At 31.3% G+C, this 21,488-nt stretch overlaps 2 protein-coding genes across 2 annotated transcripts; both read left to right on the top strand.

Annotated features, from left to right (window-relative positions):
- The first annotated feature begins 4,844 nt into the window (after window positions 1–4,844).
- On the top strand, window positions 4,845–5,726 carry LOC116002136 (ethylene-response factor C3-like). The gene has a single exon (XM_031242176.1). The coding sequence runs from the start codon at window positions 4,894–4,896 to the stop codon at window positions 5,545–5,547; it is 654 nt and encodes a 217-aa protein (XP_031098036.1). The 5' UTR covers window positions 4,845–4,893; the 3' UTR covers window positions 5,548–5,726.
- Window positions 5,727–15,338: 9,612 nt separating this feature from the next.
- LOC116002135 (FHA domain-containing protein DDL) lies at window positions 15,339–20,016 on the top strand. The gene is made up of 11 exons (XM_031242175.1): window positions 15,339–15,669; window positions 16,297–17,042; window positions 17,581–17,609; window positions 17,950–18,016; window positions 18,211–18,274; window positions 18,459–18,551; window positions 18,991–19,105; window positions 19,185–19,232; window positions 19,332–19,377; window positions 19,487–19,557; window positions 19,661–20,016. Exons 2-11 carry the CDS (start codon window positions 16,332–16,334, stop codon window positions 19,698–19,700), a joined length of 1,284 nt encoding a protein of 427 aa, XP_031098035.1. The 5' UTR covers window positions 15,339–15,669; window positions 16,297–16,331; the 3' UTR covers window positions 19,701–20,016.
- The last annotated feature ends 1,472 nt before the right edge of the window (window positions 20,017–21,488 follow it).

The following is a 21,488-nucleotide window of genomic DNA, read 5'->3' as shown; positions in this document are numbered from 1 at the left end:
TAAGCTACTCAATTTTTGTTTCTTTTTTAGCTTATCGGAGACAAAAATGGAGGTAACCAATCACTCATATTAGTTATTTGACTAGTCAAACAAGTTAGATTTTGACTTAAAGGTTATTTTCCAAACACCTAGTGAAGAAAAAAATCATATTTATTAAAAAAAAAAAAAAAAAAAAAAAGGAGCTATTGAGGTTCTCTAATATAATGACAATACAATAAAGCATGCATGTATAGTTTCTTTTTCTTTTTTTGTTTTTCCACACTATCTAGCATCTGTTTTACAGATTCCCTACTAATTAAACTCTCCAAAATTATTATCAGGTTTTGGTGTATATAACATCCTAGCTTATTCCGGTGACTAGTTGGAAAATTTTCTTATCTTGGGGATCTGTATCTGGACCTTTCAAAATCCATCATTTTCATTAGAAAAAAAAGTTTTTGCTATGCTTAACTCTTCTTAGTTTTTAAGGTTAAGTTTAGTGGAAAATCTTTTCTTAAGATTTTCATCCTTCCATATCAACTGTCCTTTTCTCTGAGAACTAAATAGTCTTAATACTTTGTGGAAGAGAGAGAGGTGAACTCAGAGCTAATCTTTATCACAGGAATAATGCTATATTCCTTATTTATAAAAATCAATTTTAATATTATTTATTTTTAACTTTTTTTTATCTTATTGAAATTAGAGAAAATGACACTTTTTCCCTTTAGTTATATGTATATAGCACTTTTTCTCTCCCATTAAAGTGGCATTTTTTCCCATGTGATGTTAAATTGATATTTTTGCTCTTAAAATAACTATTTTATTTATTTTTTCTTCTCTAACAAATTATTGCTTATATGTATGGATGACCGCGATTCGGTTTGACCCTAACCGAACACTGTAGCAATCATACCGAAATAGTATAGACGATTCTGGTTACTATTCAGAACCGAAAAAATAAATAAAATAAAATATTTGTTGAACCGTGAACTGGAACTGAACCATAGTCATATATAGTGAAAATGATCAAACACTTATTTTGATAAATCAATTCGGTTCGGTTTCAATTTTGATTTTTAACCGCCAATTCAAAATTTATTTATTTATTTATTTTTATAAATTCTATTTTTTATTTTTAAAATAGTCTAAATTCAACAATTATTTTATTTTATTTTTTCCAGTTGTGAATTGTAACCATAACCGTCCATACTATTTAGGTTCAATTGCTACAGTGCCCGATTAGGTTCAAACCGAACCGTGGCCTTACATACATATAAGTAATAATTTGTTGGAAAAGAAAAATAAATGAAATAGTTGTTTTTATGGGCAAAAATGTCAATTTAACATTACAGTGGGAAAACCGCCACTTTTAAAATAACTGAGGGAAAAATCGTCACTTTAATAACTCAGGAAAAAAAAAATGCTATATGCACATAACTCAAGGAAAAAAAATGTCTTTTCCTCCCTTGAAATTATTTTTATATTTAATTATACATGCACGTTGTATTAATTAGAGTTGGGGTCAATCCATTCATGAGTAACCAATAAAAATAATAAGTTTTTCTTTTGCAAAGACTTATAAATAATGTCACATAAAAAAAGTATGCACTAAATAGTTACTTTAGTAGGAAAAAAAATATGTCATGACCTATTTAGTTTTGAGATTTTAGGCATAAAAAGTTTTATATTTTGAAATAGTCGTAATATACCTATTACACCCATACAAATTTAAACAACTTTTTACATTCACTTTTAGTTATACTTTGTGTAATTACCATTAGTGTTGACAAGGACCTTGGAATTCCCTACACATGATCAAATTCACAATGAAAAGAAGTTTCCCTTTGAGAAATGAGAATCAATTTCGTCCATCCATCTTAAAACAGTGGACGAATGAAATCTATACTTAATTTTTTTTTTAAATATACAATAATCGTATTTTTATAAACATGTAGAGTAAAATTAATTATTAATAAATATTGTAATACTTATAATTGAAATTTTATTGTAATACGTACACATTCAGTTGTTTAGCTACAGTCCAACGGACAATGATCTGTGAGATAATTTTACACAAATTTTTGTTATTTTATAATAATTATGACTAAAAATAAAATTTGCTTATTAGAATTATTATAACTTTCGGTTTATTTTTTAGTGAAGGACTAGATTTATAATTCGTGAACAATTGATAACTAAAGATTACGATCTTTGCCTATTTTGAACAACATTTTCAACATCATTACTACCTAAGAATCTAAAGATACACGATGTATGGGCAGTGAAAAACAGTGCTTATAATTCACTTCGCGGGTGTTATAATAAGTTGTTTCGAAAATATTGTCATAAATGATGTGACTTGTTAATAAGATTTGGGAACTAATACACGAAATTAAATAATTTAATATGTTTCAAATTTCAAAGTAATATTGTGCCGAACTTGATATTGACTTTTGGTTCATGGATAATTGGATTGGCTTTGCAAAGTGAGATAATACACGCAACTTAACACCATTATTCAGACTGAGTACGAAGCAATAATACAATATAATGGTATAATTTCACTTGGACACCCTATGGCTTTATTAGCATTATTTGAACCCTAATATTTTGTAAATTAAACTACATCCAAAATCTTGATAGTTTTCTTTATATGACTATTTAAAAAAAAATAATGCACACCCAAAAATCAAATTTAACTCTCATTAATTTGTTAATTTGCACATAGGGATGCAATCATGTGATCTACCCTGTTTAAGTCAATTTTTACCATGATACTAAATAGTGAGTTAGAATTAAGTGTAAAAGATTTCACTCATCACATAGTGAAGGATGAGTTCTTTCTCTATAACTATCACTCAATTCTATTGTTCGTAGCTGATCGACTTAAACTAAAAAGGCCAATTCAATAAGCAGGTCTTATGGAGAGTCAAACTTGAAACTTTGTGATTTCTACATCAATTACCCGATTAACTTGGTTGGAGTTGCTCCCGTCAAGATTGATATTGATCCTATAAAATAAAGAGTTTGTAATTTTAATTGCACATAATTAGAAGTTTGAAATTTTATATTTATTTTTGTTTGTTGAGGTACCAATTGTATGTTTACTAGCAGTAGAAGACCATTTCAACTATTTTCCCTAAAATGGAACTAATTAAAAAGTACACTAAACTTTACTTTATTTATTTAATTTTTTTTTTTGCAAAAAAAAATATTGGTTTATATATTAAAATTAGTATATTATTCATAAATTACTTTTTAAACTTTCCAAGAGCACTAATATGTGTTCATGAACACGGTCTAAGAAACTATAGCAAAGTCTTGCATTAATACAAAAGTAATCATAAAATTAGTATAGTTCTTACGGTATTTAAGTAATATTTTATATTATCTTTAATAAATTTATCATTGGACATTTTATTTAATTTATTATGTTTAAAATTAATAATTAATATTCATATTAAAATAAATCTTGTGTGAAACAGTATCACATGAGACATGTAATATTTTTTAGTTAAAATTTAACAATTTTATGAGTACATAAAAAATATTACGGAGTATATTTTAGCTAAAAAATACGGGGTATTATGTCTCAAGTGAGGACCATATTACACAAGGCCTAGCCTTTATATTAATACATATAGTGAGTGCGCACTTATCCTGTAACGGTTACTAAAACTTCTCACTATAATGTGTTGAGAAATTTTGTATAAGACAATCTCACGTACGATGTTTAATATTTTTTAATTGAAATATATTATTTTTCTATAGAACAATAAAAAAATATTATATGCCTTATGTGAGAGAATAGAGAATCTCACATAAGACAAACTCTATGTATTTTACTTAATTCACTTTTATATTATACCATAGTGATTTTCTATGTTTGCACCTAATAGTATACAATAAATTATGACATATACATAGTGTTAGTAATCAACATGAACGCTTGACTAAGAAAGGTTTGACATTCTTGTTGAATCGATAAAATTAATATGTTAAAGTGTAGTAAAAAAGAATTATAAATTTTCTTAGTCTTATCTGTATAGAAATAAATATTAGAAGTTAAAGACTAATTTATTAGAAAAGATCACGAGTTCAATTTTGTAAAAGTATTCCCAATAGAGAATTTTACATAGTTTTTGAAGCTTTAAGATCCAGGTAGAACAGAGAGAAGGTTTGAGAGAGAGAGTGTTCAGCTCCTCCTACAAAATAACAAAATCTAAGTTTTTTGTGGGTCCTGCAGGAGAGAGAGATAGCATAAGACTACTGCCTTTATGGGCGTAAGGCACACATCTAGCGCCTAGTCGGGCGTGTACATTGCATGCGCCAAACTGGGCGCATTTATTTGCATTTTTCTTCTTCTTTTTTTTTTTAATTTTACTTTCTAGCTTTTGTTTTTGTTTTTTGTTTTTTACTTTTTCCCCTCCCTCCCATCTTTTTCTTGTAGTTACACTTGTAAAAACTTCTCAAAAACTACAACAATTCGAGATGCTCTAACGAAACCTGTTGTGTAAAAAAAATTGAATGAAAAAGGAAGGGATGAGGTCAAAAACCTTAGTCAATCAATGATGATGTCATTCAAGAATTATCTGACCTGGCCGCCTAATTCATTTGACCCACGTGCTAAATTTCCAGCATTAGCAACTTGCCTAAAAGATTATTCACAGAAAACACATTTAATCCCTAAACATCTTCCTTCCTCACATTTCTTCCTTCTTTCCCTTTTCGCTTTCATTCTTATTATTTTTTTCCTATTTAGTTAAACATTTAAAAATTAATTTTCTTTTGTCTAATTATCTGTATGGACCCCACTCTTTTGATATATATAGAGGGCCATGCCTCTTCATGTTCTCCCTATAGTGGACCATTTAACTGGGAAAAAAAAACCCAGAAAAACAGAGCACTCTGGAAATGGATTCTTGCTCTTCATTCTACCCATTGAATTCAGGATTCTCCTCCGATTCATCGCCGGTATCTTTCCCGAATTTCGACAGCTACCTCCCTTTCAACCTTAATGACTCCGAAGAAATGCTCCTCTTCGGGGTTTTGGCTCAGGCGGCGCGAGAGAACTCCGAGACCAATTCCTCGGATTACAGCGTGAAGGAAGAGGAGGTGACCTCGGAGACTCCGAAGAAGGCGTACCGCGGCGTGAGGCGGCGGCCGTGGGGGAAGTTCGCGGCGGAGATAAGGGATTCGACGAGGAACGGGATAAGGGTTTGGCTGGGAACATTCGACAAAGCAGAGGAGGCGGCTCTGGCCTACGACCAAGCGGCGTTCTCGATGCGTGGGCCCATGGCGGTCTTGAACTTCCCGGTGGAGATAGTCCGGGAATCTCTCCGGGAAATGAGGTGCCCCGTCGAGGAGGGCGGCTCGCCGGTGGTGGCGCTAAAACGGAGACACTCCATGCGGCAGCGGGGGTTGAACCGGCGGAGCGGCAAACGGCGGGAGGTGAAGGTGGAGAATGTGGTGGTGTTTGAGGACTTGGGTGTTGATTACTTGGAACAACTTTTGAGTTCAAGTGGGACTACAACATCATCATCAATTACTCCTAATCCTTTGGTTTAATCAAAAGATTAGCCAAACCACTTTTTTTTTTGGATTAAAATTTTCATTTCCATGTTTTTTTGTTGTTTAATTTGGTTTGGTGTAGTTTTGTAAAATGTAAATATTTATGTTCTTAGTTGGTGGGGTGAAATATAACAATGAAAATTTTACAATATCTTAATATCATTATTACTATAAAACTTTTATTCGTCCTGCATTAGTATATGCATCATGCGGGATGAGACTAATCCAGTCAATCTTCAATTCGACCCTATTGGAGAGCCATAATTCTTCCAATGGTGTTGTTGCATATATACACTTATATTTTACTATATACATATTTTATTAATAAGATTTTTTAATGTTTTATAACTACATTAGATTTTGAAAATCATGCAAAACATGCTTTTATTGATTTTTTTAGTGGTTTAGTTCAATGAGTGTGTAATAATATATAAATCAATAACAAACTTTACCTCAATATAATCAACTATAAGCAAATTCAATTCATCGAAACATGTAAACAAGTATGAAATGTAATCACATATTAGATGCCATAACACATACAAGAGATATGAAAGGTGACAAGGTGTCTTGCTTTCATCTCACGTGCCACATTGACAAGTTTGTCTTCTCGAACCAACCATGTTGAATTATGTACATGCAATCAAGATTGTGATGTGATTGGTATGCTTGAACAAATTGTTTTATTGTTGAATTTCATTTGTTATCTTTTAAGTTGTGTATGACTTAGATTTCTAATTATTCGCTAAGTTGTGTATGACTAGTTGTAATTTCTAATTATTAGTTTTTATAAATATAAATTTGAATTGTGACATAATATTATAACTTTTAATCCTCATGTTCTGTACTTGTGTTTCTAATCATGTGTGCTAATGTTTCATGTCTTTCATCATCATCATCATCTTCTTCTTCTTCTTCTTTTTTTTTCTGAGTACTACTGATTCAAAGAGTCAATACCGTCCTCATTAGGGATGACTTCTCATTTGGGAGATTCAGCTACTAAACTACGTCAACCATTCTTTAAATTAGTTTATATTGAATATACTTTATAATTTTTTTATGAAATATATATATATATATATATATGTATGTATGTATGTATGTATGTATGTATGTATGTATGTATGTATATACACACAGTCCGTATTATTATTTAAGCATTTTGTGATGCAAAATTAACTAGATTATTGTAGAATTTGGTCAAAATAAGTAACTACACCACTTTCAATTGAATTTCAACATAGCTAATGGCATATAAGCTTTAAAGTATATCAATCCTACTACATCATCTAGTTCTACATATCGGAAATTTAGTGGTATAAATATGCATAATGTAGCATTGTAATAAAATTAAGAGTATTATATTTACATATTAGACATCAAAAGATTAAAACAACTCCCTATACACACTACCCCCCAAAAAAGTTTCCCACTTACTAATAGTACAAATTAATTTTTATAATCTAAATTTAGCATAGAAAAGACACATGCAGATAATTAATATATTGTAAGTCAAAATAGCATGCCGATTAAATTTTTGACATAATGGTCAAATAAAATCATCTATTACTCACAAGGGTTCAATTAACCCTTGGTCTAAAATAAGAGCTAATTTTTTATGCATAAAATTCTTAAAATTCTTGCATTTATCATTTTTTTTTTCAGGTTTCATATGGTTTTGATGACATGGCATCCAGTTAAGCTGATGTGGCTGTCAAAATAATTTTTTTTGACATGGCGTCTAACAAAATAATATTTTTCTTGACATGGCTTCAATCCACCGAAAAGTGAATTTTTCACTTTTCGATAGCTCCAATTCCACGGGAAGGTGGAATTATAGGTGAAATTGCTTCAATAATATACCAAAAAGTCGATTTTTCACTTTTTGGTGGTGTGGTATCACACCAATTCTATTTGAGGTGACTAAAACAAAAACTTCTTTACAAATGCATCATTCCCATTTTGTTCTTCAAGTAGATAAAATTTGATCTTTTCAAACAAAAAAAAAATTGCACATGTTCCCCTCCTGAAAAGATTTCAAATACATTTACTAAACGGGTCATTCCAAAAATTACACCAATATAAAAATAATATACATATTCGCACATTCCATCTTTGACAATAAAAAAATGTCCTCCCAGAATCGCGAGTTGGACAAATTGGAGCTTTCAATCCACAACGACAATACATCGCAAGCTCAGACTCCAAGTTGTTTCGCGCACCTGATGAAGGCGAAGATGAAGACATTTCAAACTAAAAAGATGAGCGAAGCTGAAGAAACAAGTCGAAGATGAAGAACATGTTGATAGGGTTTGCTTGGCTTTAACTTATAACATTAATAAATTCCATCATGTCAACAACTTTTTTTTTTTAAATTAAATTTCCATGTCAGCTTAATATAGACGGGCAACCTGATAGAACCGGAAAAAATGATAAATGCAAGCATTTTAATAAGTTTATATATCAAATTAGCGTTTATTTTAGACCAACGGTTAGTTGAGCGTTGTAAATAGTAGATTAGTCTATTTGACAATTTTGTCTAAACTTTTTGTTTCTAGAATACGTTTCTATGTAACCCTAATTCCAATTTAATCACATGGCGGATTGTGTGCAAACTACGTTGCGCATTGAGCAAGGTTTTTGACTGGACATCACCAACATCAAATTCCACGAAGCTTCGATGTGTTATAGGTTTTGAATTGGCTTCTTCTTCGAATATGAATTCACAGTTACTATTTCTGGTCCATCGTCAAACAAAGTAGAATCTTCTTTACTTTTCCCTGTCTAGTATCTAGTAGTCGTAGAGGGTTAGGTATACGTTGAGCCAAAATCAATAGGCCAATTGAGTGAGTCCTGAATACATTTACATGGACGGTCCAGATGCACCTATCTCATGCCTCTGTGGGGCCCATGCCCAAAAAAATAATTTATCTATATCTATACTTTATTAAAGTATGTCTAATCCTAGTAATTAGAGTATAGGATTGGGGGCCTTGCCAGTTGCCAGTTTCCTAAGCATATACATCATTTTCATTTGGTGGTCTTGATTACCTCAACACCTCAGCACATATGTAAGACTTGAGAAAAGACAAAGGACAAAGATAATTTGGATTGTAATTGGGATATATTAAGTATTACATAAACTAGATGGATTTAGTCAGTCAAGTATTGTGCTCACATGACATGTAGTAGCTCTCTCACGTCTCGCGATTAAATAGGAATTAAAAACATCTGTTGCATATTAGACATTATGATGTGTGTATATTAAACATGTTCTTAGTCTAATTTGCACACAGCATACGCGTATTTTTAATCACTTCAATTAACCTCATCCATAGATCTATATTTTTAATAGATAAAATTAATTTTCATAGACATGAAAATATTAGTTCTCATATGATTAGAATCTTGTCGGTCTAAAACTCAAATGTTTCAGCTAGCAACACTGCACCCACCAACAAATTAAATCCTATAGTTAGCCCCCATCTCTCGGCAAACTAAAGAAACTCATCTTTTTGATCAAGCATTAATTTAGTAAATGAAAAATCTCACTTAAAATTTATTTTTAACGGTAAAGTAAAATTTGATTCATACCATAAACATTAAGAGTTTGGGTTGAACTCTTTGTACAGAAAAATATATAATCTAATCATGTTTTTTTTTTTTTTGAGAAAATAATCTAATCATGTTAAATCCTGAAACCATATTAACTCGATTTACTATCTCATGAGCTTTGAATGAATTCACGAAGTTTAGAATAACTATTACAAAAGCAGAAAAACTTGTCAAAAAACGAAACTCATCTTTCTTAGGAGACAACCCCATCTATCCAGACCTTTGAAGAATCACCCAAAAGTAAGTAAACTCAAGTTATTTATGAATTACTTTTGACTAAATAAATAATTAAATGCCAAAGATCTTGTGATGACACCTGACTTACATTCTCACATAGAAGGGAGTAGGTTCGAGCCTTACATTGTAACAGAGTCAGTAGTACTCAAAAAAATCATAAGATTTTTTTTATTTTTATATTGAAAATATTTAGCAAATAACTGGTAGCTGTTAACTGATTGATTTAGTTGGTTGTTAAATTTGTTTGGTAAAATTAGCTGTTAATTAGTTGATAGTTGATTACATGTAAAATAACATATAAGAACATAAATATATTATGACATTTACTTAACTCTTAAAATATTTTTACGATTTATTGTCATCTTTGTGTTATTATTAATTATATTTTACATGTAAAATAACATATAAGAGCATAAATATTTTATTAGTAATAATGTTATGATTATAAAGAAATACTCCTTAGTTAATAAAATTTTAATATTAAAAATATAATTTCAAATAAAAATATACTATATAATAAACCTAAGTTGTTAATAATAATTATGTCATAAGTATATTGTGCTATTTACTTAACTCTTACAATACTTTTACAATTTATTGTCATCATTGTGTTATTATTAATTATATTTTAATTACTATTGGTTGTTTTATTAGTAATGTTATAATTATAAAGAAATACTCATTACTTAATAATAATTCAATATTAAAAATATAATTTCTATATGTCAGACTTTATACGGGTCTGGTGATATTAAAAATGTAAATTTTTTGAATAAAAATTGAATAAATATAAACACTACAATAACCAACAAATATTAAAGGTAAATTGGACTTTTAACTCAAAAATGCAATAAATCGATATCAATAAAATATTCGAAGTAGTTTTTTCATTTTTAGCCTATTGGCACCAATTCAATAAGCTAAGCAATTTTTTTTTACCAATCACTCATACAACTAAAATTGGTCAAACAAACAGTACCTTGGCTCATAAGCCATTTTCCAAACACCACCATTATATATGTATTTGTTTGTCAATTTATCCTAGTTTGATATAATTTTTAAAAAAATCTCACTAAATTCAAAACTTAATTAATGTTCACTTCTTAATATGAAACTTTTTTGTTTTCACTGGTCAACCATACCATTGGCTAACAACTATTTAAAAAAAAAAACAAAAAATACAATACTCAAAATATAATTGTAAGGGATATAACATTATATTACTGTAACTCAAAAAAGTCTTCTGTGAATAGTTTTTGGTTCCAAGATAAAGTATTGTGTCACAAGTATACAGACAAATTGTCATAAAAAAGCAAGTTTCATATTTATTGTTAATTTATAATAGGTACAATTATTGTTTTTTTTAAGCTGGTACAATTATTGTTAATATATAATAGGTACAATTTAATCATATGGTACAATTAATGTAAACTTTATATTGTTTAAAAAAAAATGTAAAGTTTATATTATTATGATTTGAAGGGACAGATTTGTAGTATATGGTTGGGAGAAGGGGATGTAATATTTATTGAATTATTTTGATGAAAGAAAATGGTGTTGTCAAATCGCAATCTTCCTCACCCCACTCAGTGGTTAAGTGAATTTGGTCACCTTTGTTGGAGCACAATTTTGGAACTTTCTTCCTTTTCCATTCATGTATTCCATTTCTAGTCTTTCACTACAAAAAGCAAGCATGTCCTCCTCAAATCTTATTATTATTATTATTATTATGGCAAAAACTTGTGTGAGACCGTCTCACCATGAGACGGGTCAGATCAAAATGAAAATGTAACACTTATATGCACAAATATCATACTTATATGTTCAAATGTAATACTAATCAAGAATAGAAATTTTGTTACTTATAATGGTAAATGTAATACTTTTAAGGAAAATACAATACTTTTACATTTCGATTTAAAAGTATTACATTTTTTCTCAAAAATATTATATTTTCCCTTATAAGTAAGGGGCACTTATCAACATTACTTATTATGGAAAATGTAATATTTTTTCTCGTATAAGTAACAAAAATTGTATTCTTGATTAGTATTATATTTGAGCATATAAGTATGACATTTGCATGTTATTTCGACCCGACCCGACCCGTCTCACGAATAAGGATCCGTAAGACAGTCTCACACAAGTGTGACCCTCTTATTATTATTATTATTATTATTATTATTATTATTTTATTTCCTAGCAACAAAATTAAATGACAAAAATAATCACTTTATAGACAAGTGATGAATGAAAAGTAGCCATGAAAATACTATAGGGACAAAAATGTCATTTTTAATAATTCGAGGACAAAAATTGTCATTTTCTCTTTTTTTTTTTTTTTTGGAGTACTTCTCTATTTACTTATATTATAAAATATTATTAAAGGAAAATGAAACTTTTTATCATTGCATTATAGGAAAATAATAGTATATTGGACATTTGGATGCGGTCCAAAAAGACAAGCCTAGGAAACCGAGTCTAAGAAGACAAGTCCAAGAAGCGAAGCCCAAGAGAGTAAACATAGAGTGGATGATGACCAAGGGTTCGACTAAAGGCCCAACCTCGAGGTTGCCTCAACCAAGGTCAAACCTTAGGGTTAGTTCAATCGATGTCATACTCAAAGGATATAATTATATAAACTATAAAGGAACGTAACACCGACCGTTACAAGTGTTGGCTTCACTTGGAGGAGCATTCAAATCACACGGGGTATTACCAAAAGAACTATTAAGATCCATCTTGTATAATATAATTAAATACTCATTTCTTGTGTCAATTACCATGTAGTGTGATGATATCTTGATTATCATTTTAAATATGTGGTTATAAGTTCGAACCCCGGTAGTGAGAGTTGAAAAACTTTTTAAAAAGTATAGAACATATACGTAAGAATCATGAGTATTTACACGCCCAAAAAGAAAAAAAAAAACCATTTCTTGTCTTGTTTAGACACCTTTTTGTCTTATTCTAACCCTTCATATTGTAACACACAACCAATCAATAACAAGAAAACATGATTCCATTGTCTTTCGATCACTTTAATTACTTGTCTTTGCATTTCAATTGTTCTTAGTCTTCTATATATGGGATAATTACTCTGGACTCTCAGGCTATTTTCTATTTTTCTTTATCACGTACTTTTATTATGACATGACATCCATTCAACCTATAAACCAAAAATCGAATTTGTAATTCTTTTTACTTAAATATAGAGCTTAAATGTTAATTAGTTCGATCACACAAATATTAACAAATGAAATGTCGTAAAGTTTAAAAAATTTAAACTCAATTTGATAATAACTATTAACAGGATTAAAAATCTAATACATAAGACTGAGATTAGCATGGGCTAAATGTTTGTTTATTTTAAAGCTACAAGGGATTAAATGCTACTGCACTACCTGCCACTTATTTTGTTCTTTTGTTCATCAATATATTAAATAGAAAGGAAACAATGCAAGTCACAAGACAAACATGGAAAAGGTAGTTCCTATCATCCTAGGTATGATTTGGTGTATATATATTTTTTTTAATAAAATAGTTGGCTAGTAGTCATTTTCAGAATCATTTTAAGCATGATCTATTAGTAATTTTAATCAAATATGTGTGGATTTAGATTTTCTTAAGTAAGATAATGAATATGAATTTTAGTTTTAATTTCTATGTCACGGGCATTGCTAGTTCTTAAAATTCACACATACTCTCCATCCATATATTCAATTGTTATACCACGGACCAAGGTTGGTTCATATTGCATTGTGAACCCTGATACAAAAATTATGTGCCTTCAGTTAACACATTTTGTACCTACTGTTAACAGTTTATGTACATGTAAACAAATAATTTGATAATTGCTGACACATAATATGCTATCTCAGGGCCGTATCTGAGCATGTCTAACATGTGCGACCGCACAGGGCCCCCAATTTTTGGGGGCCCCATATTTAAAAAAAAATTATATGTATATATGGTTTATAAAAAATTAGGCTAAATATATGAAGCTGTATGTTGTCAATTTTTGGAGGCCCCAGTTTCTAATCATATATAAATTTCCTAATATAAATCTCAATTAGCAGAATATTGCCGATTCCAATATGTATATATATTTCCTAATCTAAATTTCAATTAATAAAGCTGCAAAGACATTGTCAATTCCAACATATATATATATTTCCTAATCAAAAAACATTGCCAACCCTATAAATATTAAATACGGCATACTGTAATAGAATTCAACCCTTCGATAATTCCCAATTCACAATTCGGTAATTTCATAGATCGCAGACCGCAAATCAACTGGTTCTTCAATTCTTCTTGATCACATAAACTTTCAAGTTTCAAGTTCTTCAATTCTCTTAACAGGTAATTAAAATTACGTATTTTCATAATTTTTGTTTATTGTTTTAAGAATTTGTTTCTTGATTAATTATTTATTCATAGAGTTTCTAAATAATTTTTTTCCTTAGGATTTTATAATTATGTCTTCTAGAAAATATACATCTGGGTCTGAAAAGCATAAAAAGAAAAGAAGAATTGAGCAACTAACTCAATCTAAAAAAGGAGCTCTTGAAAAATTCATTACAAAAAGGAGCTCTTGAAGAATTGCGTCTAATTGTGCACGACGCATGTCACTTTTTAAATAAAATTTTATATGTATTTTTTATACAATATTTATATTTTGATATATACAACTTTTTAAACAATTACTATTTATATATAAAAATTACTCGAAAAAAGGGCTCAAATTAAAATATGGCACAGGGCCCCAAATTTTATTGGAACGGCCCTGTGCTATCTATAGGTATAGAAACGGTCAATTGCAGGTACAGAATGTGTTACAAAATCTGAATGTTATTTTTGAACCATAGTCTACAATGCAAGGTAGAACCTGGTCATGGTATAATTTCCCACCACCCATATATTGGCCTCACTTTTATTTTTGATTTGAAAACTAGAGCATTTACGAAATTTAAGACAAATTGATCACTTTAAAAATAATTAAAAATGATATTTGTAACATTATAGAATTGAGAGGTTTAATTTATAATTTTTACTATTTTATGGACTAAAAGAGCTTTTAGGCTTGTAATTACAATCTACTCAAGTAGTCAAGTTGAACAAGTTGAATATATGGTTTAAGACTTTCTTGGCCCAAATGTGGGCTAGCTGGAGTGGACCGTTGGAATTAAATTGGGCTTTTTTTAGCTTTGAGATCTAAAAGCAGAAATGCAGTCCGGATGAAGATTCAAAACGGTTGCAATAACCTAATGGGGTAGCTTTTAAGTGGCAAGTGAGCTCTTTTTGTGAGAAAAAAATTTAGAAGAATTTGAGTTCGATTCTCGTCCTTTCGGAGCAAACCTTATCCAAAAAAAGAAAAACGATTGCAATTGTTATACCATGGACATGGAACAAGGTTTTTTAAAAATTACGTATGTGTATATAAATAAATTAAAAACACATAATATGTTAACGATTGACCGTTAATATATGATCAATGAATGCGGACAATCGAACCATATGAGACTTTTAACCTGGTCGTATTGTACCTTTCACCTAATACTTTGAGTCATTTTGTATTACGTCTATGTGCTGCTTTAGTTGAATTGCATGAGTTTGTGTTTTGTATTTTTTTTTTGAGTTTGATGGTCTAGTTGCAATTTTGTGATCTATTTAATCCTTACTTATGTTTTATATTATTCTCAAAATTTTCTACTTAAAAAATTAATGTCTCACCATCGGGATTCGATCATGTTACCACCTATTTGGAGTTGAATCCTTTCTTTGAGATCTTTTTTTTTTTTTTTTGGTCAGAGCATAAAATGTTCTGAACAGATTCTATGCCAGTATTATACTGAGACTAATCTCCATTCATACTGAACTAATTCAATAAAGAGGCAAAATGGCAGACCAGATTGATTTTCCCTCCTAGAAGATGGGTTATAGGCATCAATCTATGTGCCTTAAATTTGAGGATACAGCGGTAATTTCATCGCTGTAGCGAACGAACTCTTCCGCCACAAAGGGCTAGAGCTAGAAGACGTTGGCTTATACTGTCAAACCCTAGAGTCGATCGATCCCCCATTTGCAAAATGCTGTCAAAATTCTCTCCCAGAAGAGTTAATCTCCTTTCGCTTTGCCGCCAACGTCGCTCCTAAATTGGTCTCTGGAGCTGCTGCATCGCCGCGTCATCGTTGCAATTGTCTCTTCAAACCTCGTCGTCTCTCTTTCGTCCAGCCAGCGACTCTATTTGGGGCTTGCAGAGAGGTAATGCCTTTTGTTTTTCTCTCATCGCAGTTAATTTCTGCAATATATAAGGCCTTTTCAGGATTTATGTTTCAATACTTTCTAGGAATTTGGATTTCATGGCTTGTATTTGTTGATACCCTTCCTTATTTTCCATAGAGATATCATTTGATTTTGTAGTTTAGACAGAGTTGAGTGATAGTACAATTTGCTTGTGAGTATGTTGTTTCATTGTTTAACTGGGAAAATCATAGTGCATGCACCTTCAAGGGAGAGTGGTTTCTTTAAGTTGAATGTGAGCTCTTTCTCCATCTTTCCCAAGCCTTTCGACTGTGGATCCCAGTCTTGGTTATATTCATTCATTTCCTGGCTCCTCAGCGAGGTTGTAAGCTCTTGGGTGCTAGTTCTGGTTACAACGGAATTGGGTTTCTTCCAACAAAACAAATTCCTTCCAACAAAACATATAAGCAAATTGATTCTCATTACTGGTGTAATCAACCTCTGTTTCTGTGTCTAAAGTGATAAATACAATTGGGAATGAGAAAGAAAGAGAAATAATAGCCACAATTTCTGAGTATTAAATTTATGTTTTGTTTTGTTTTTTTGTTTGTTTGTTTTTTTTTTTAAATCTTCTCTTCTCTCATTCAGACAAATCACTGTTCAACTGCAATCAAATTGCTCCAATGGGTCGTAATGACTCCAAGTCTCCTCCTGCTAGACGCCGTGGGTCTCCCAGTAGGAGGAATTCATCTCACAGAGAAAGGTCTCCTGTTCGGCAGAGAAGTTCGCATGGTGCAGACAAGCCTTCAAGCCGCAACAGATCCCCAAAACGTGTGAGGTCAAGATCTCCTGCATCTCATTCACCAGTTAGAGAGAAGCCTTCAAGCCGCAGCAGATCCCCAAAACGTGTGAGGTCAAGATCTCCTGCATCTCATTCACCAGTTAGAGAGAAGCCTTCAACTCGCAATAGGTCTCCAAAACGCAGAAAATCAGTCTCACCTCTACCTCATTCACCAACCAGAGACAAAACCTCAGGCCACAGGAAATCCCCCAAACGTCTAAGGTCAACATCTCCTGAGTCATCACCAAAGATGGAAAAATCTCGCTCTCCTTCACCCCGGACTAGAAGATTAATGAGAGTTCAAGCTGAAAAAGAGGCTGGAAGGGAGTATGATAAAAATCATGGGAAGGGGGGTGACAGGACTAGGCACCTTGAAAAGGATTCCGACAGACATGAACCAATTGAGAGAAGAGAACGAAGATCAGGACGGGATAGTTATAATAATGGGTCTTCTAAGTCAAGGCATGAAAGATCGGCTTCTCCTGATCATTCCCATAGGCGACAACATAGATCTCGATCGCCTGCTGTCACAAATAGGAGAGAACGTGATGAGGTATCTGGTGATATTATGATATCTGCTCACATTAGTAGTTTACATATTATGTGTTTCTTTTCATGTCTCCAGTTATCTTGGATATACCTGATATGAATATTGCTGCAAACAATTTCTTGAAGAAGTTATATAGTTAACTTGTTATAGTTCTGCTTCCAAAATTAATTGAAGTATTAAAGGTACTAATATAGGTTTTGTGCTGCAAGTATTGCTGCTGAGCAGACAGTGGTGGTTAAAATATTAACCATGTGAAGAATATCTGCTATATTTATTGACATGCATTAATACAGAATTTGTTTTATTTCATATTTTACTTGCTTATTGAATAGCTATTTTTATTTTTCCATATGATGTATCAGCTCTCTCTCTCTCTCTCTCTCTCTCTCTCTCTCTATGTATGTGTCTTGATAAGTATGTCTTTTCTATTCTTATCTGAATCTATGTCATTGATGATTGAATTTCTGTTCATATAACATTTTGTAGTACTTCTTGTTGAAGATAGTGGCTAGGGCATCTTATTATATTGTTATATATACAGGGGACACACACCAGAGGAGATGATCACAGGTTAGATTCTTCTGTTCTGCATGATTTCATTTCATTACTATCTGTAGCAGATTTAACCTATAAGGTTGTACCCCTAATCCATAATAATGTGGAATGCTCTCTATAATTTCATAGAGCTCCAATAATAGAACAAGAAAGCCATTGGGAGCTTTAAGATGATTTAGATATTATTGTTTCTCAATGCAACTTGTAAAAGGATATTGTTTATCATAGCAGTTTGAGCACTCATGTTTAGTTTTTCACAACTATGCAGTTAAAGATCTTTCAATGTTGCTCAAATTCTATATATTCCTTTTACAGTCTCTGGATATATGTATATGTTCTTCTCTTGCTTGAGCAGGAATAATGACAATGATTCACTAACTAAGATGAAGGCAGCTGAGGAGGCCCTGCAAGCTAAGGAAAAGGTAATGGTTCTCGCTTACTTGTTTTATTAAACTTTCTTGTTTCTGTTGCACTCTGTTTCATGTAAAAAGATTGTTAAGCTTGTCCTTGATTCTTTTGGCTGATTACTGATATTTTAATGTTAGATTTCAGTAACTGCTTCAGAAAGTCATCGGAGTGCATAATTATTCAGCCTTTTTTTTTTGTTGCTATTTAGGTGCAGGAGAAACCTTCATTTGAGCTGTCTGGGAAGCTGGCTGCAGAGACTAATAGAGTTAGAGGTGATGATTAAATTCACTTGAACATCTAGGCAAATTTTAATGGAATTCTTGTATCTTGTCTTCATAAAAGAGGTCCCTGTTATACATTATATATTTATATTTATTTTACAATCTTTTATTTGTGCAAGAGTTTAGTGCATTTGGGATTCCTGTTGGCTGATCAAGTATCGTATTTTTATTTCAGGCATAACACTTCTTTTCAATGAGCCACCAGATGCTAGAAAACCAGATGTGAGGTGGAGGTTATATGTCCTTAAGAATGGTGAAGTGTTTAATGGTATAGCTGCCATCTCCTTGGTGTATGTATTTAGATATTGTTTCGGTAGTTGACAATTGGTCCAGCAGTCTGAAAAAAGTACTACCTGGACTTTTATGGGTTTAGAATAAGCATGGTTAGTCTATTACTCTATTATATATTAGTTTTTTGCAGTTTGTGTTATCTTTAGTGCTATAACTTCATGTTAGGGTTGACAAAGGCAATGGAATTAAGTCTATCCATTTTTATTTCGATATAACAACTTGCAGCTCAATTACTTGTTTTGGGTGAAGCTGTCTTAATTCATGCGGATTTCTCTAAAAATGATTATTTTTAACTCTTTGCCTTCTTGCCCACGAGATCCATGCTTTTTGTTATTTCTCAGTTCTTTAATGTTTTCCAATGGGCATTGGGAATTATTGCTTTGAATGATTTGTTAATACATGTCTTTAATAAACAGAGCCCCTGTATGTGCATCGACAAAGCTGTTATCTGTTTGGGAGAGAACGCAGGGTTGCAGACATTCCTACAGATCATCCATCCTGCAGCAAGCAACAAGCTGTTCTTCAGTACAGGTATAGCACCATTTAAGAGTATTCATCATATTGATGTTAGGATATTTCATTTGTTTGATCGTTTGTTCTTGGCTCACAGGCAAGTTGAGAAGGAGAACCCTGATGGTACTTTATCTAAGCAAGTAAGGTAAGTTGTATTCCAATTCTTAATTGCTCGACTTTCATAAGCCAGTGAAATGTTCGCTACTGGGTATCCAACTGAAAGTTATTGATTTGGTGATATTAGGCCTTACATAATGGATCTTGGGAGCACAAATGGAACTTTCATTAATGTGAGTTGTAAACTAGCAGTCCTTTATGTCGGCTTTATCATCTCCCAACTTCACTGTTATCACAGAACTTTGCTCTAACTCGACTAGATCTGCATTTGCTTTTATACAGGACAATCGAATTGAAGCTCAGCGATACTATGAACTTTTGGAGAAAGACACAATAAAATTTGGTAATAGCAGGTATGTGTTGCATAAAGGAATTGTGTCTGTGCTTCCCAATAACACAAACCTAATCTGCATTTCCCGTTATTTCCATTTGTTTATATTCTTTGTAATTTTACAGCCGTGAGTATGTATTGCTTCATGAGAATTCGGCTGGATGATGATTTTGTTGATTTTGACCGCCCGGAGGGTGCTATTGGTGACAATCAATATTTTGCAGGAAAGGGAAGACTAGCGTGCTGGTTATTGTACTATTCATTTTCTTATGAGAGAGAGGGAACACCATGTTTTTTTTTTTTTTTTTCATAAGAATTACAACTATTTAATTTTGGTGTAAACCTTTTAACTTCTGAAAGTATCTTATCAAAATTATTTCTCTGTTAGTTTGTCTTTACTTAGTTTGAGGTTAACTATAATGTGCATTCGATAATGTAATAGACATGAATTTAAAATGAAAAGTTTCTACGAGTCTCGGGGTATTGAGTATTAAACATCTTGTGTGGAATCTTCATATCAGAATGGTGCAATAGTTATACCACGGATTGTGTTCACCTTGTAAGGTGAATTTATCACAATTTACATATTAAATGATGTTCATAATTCAAACTGTGAATATTCAATATGTAAATTGTGAACATTTAATTGTGAATATTCAGTATATAAATTGTGAATATTTAATATGTAAATTGTGTATTTTAGATTCTACGATCTACGGAATAATTTGCTGAGAACGGTGTGGTGTGGTTGAGTGCAACTATTACATCATTTAAAAGTAACTAGGGCCTTAAAACTTCAAGCCCACATGCTAAAGGTTTCTTGGAGAAATTGTGCAATCATTATACCATGGAATGTGATTTATCTTACAACTTCGATTATGGACTGCGGTAATCAAATGGAAACCAATGTGACAATATCATAATAATTGATGGCTAATATTAAAATTTTCTCTTCAATTTTTTCATTTAAAAAGTAATTTTCTAAAAAAAGTTATGTAAATAACCATTTATATTTTTAAATTTTTTTTATTCTTAACAATGATAATTACAACTCGACTTTGCAGGCATGCATCTTATCATTGTTCATAAATTCATCCAATTATATGATTAAACTATCAAATTATGAATATAATTTTTTTAATAATAATTATGAATATCATTAAATACAATAAATAATTAAACACCAAATCAAAATGATACTAAAACTTACATATAATAATATTAATAAAGGATTGCCACAAAATTAAATTGAAGTAATATTACACTCTGATCCTAAATTTATTGCATGATATTACACTATTCAAATATTAAGTATATTCCTTTACACTATTCTAATATTAAGTATATTCCTTTTGCTAACATGTAATGAACTCGGTCAATTCATAAACAACAAATGAAAACGAATCAATGTGAATAACTTCAAATTTAGAACCTCAAATACTATACTGCGTATACAATGAATGGTATTAATAAAATCGATCTTCAAATCATCAGAAAATTAAATGATTATTTTATTAATTAATTTCATACTCAATATCATCAACTCTTACATTGACACATGCATACTCCTTGGAAACAATCTTTTGGTACACATTTATCTTTTGCAGAAATAGGTTTTCAATCGTCTATCGAGAGACATAACTCGTGCTTTTTTCTAAACATTTGCAAGTTCCCTTATCACATATTACTGAGCCACTAATGCATTTTAGTTTTGAACAATCTTTCTTTGTTGTGCACTTTGTCTCTTCTAAATAGTTTTCACTTTTGTCTAAACATCTGCAAATTCCCTTGTCACATATTGTTGAGCCACTGATGCATTTTAGTCGTTCAGCACAATCTGTCTTTGTTGTGCACTTTGTCTCTTCTAAATAGTTTGCACTTTTGTCTAAACATCTGCAATTTCCCTTATCACATATTACCGAGCCACTAATGCATTTTAGTTTTGAACAATTT

Source organism: Ipomoea triloba, chromosome 13 (genome assembly GCF_003576645.1).
Source record: "Ipomoea triloba cultivar NCNSP0323 chromosome 13, ASM357664v1".
NCBI classification, from domain to species: Eukaryota; Viridiplantae; Streptophyta; class Magnoliopsida; order Solanales; family Convolvulaceae; genus Ipomoea; species Ipomoea triloba.
This window is presented reverse-complemented; position numbering and strand designations above follow the sequence as displayed.

Bases quoted from the DNA above. Each gene is read 5' to 3' on its own strand.
- LOC116002136 (XM_031242176.1), top strand. From the start codon at position 4,894: ATGGATTCTTGCTCTTCATTCTACCCATTGAATTCAGGATTCTCCTCC.
- LOC116002135 (XM_031242175.1), top strand. From the start codon at position 16,332: ATGGGTCGTAATGACTCCAAGTCTCCTCCTGCTAGACGCCGTGGGTCT. The intron at 18,552-18,990 runs GTATAGCTGCCA...TTTAATAAACAG, and splicing joins GAATGGTGAAGTGTTTAATG to AGCCCCTGTATGTGCATCGA. The intron at 19,378-19,486 runs GTGAGTTGTAAA...GCTTTTATACAG, and splicing joins CAAATGGAACTTTCATTAAT to GACAATCGAATTGAAGCTCA.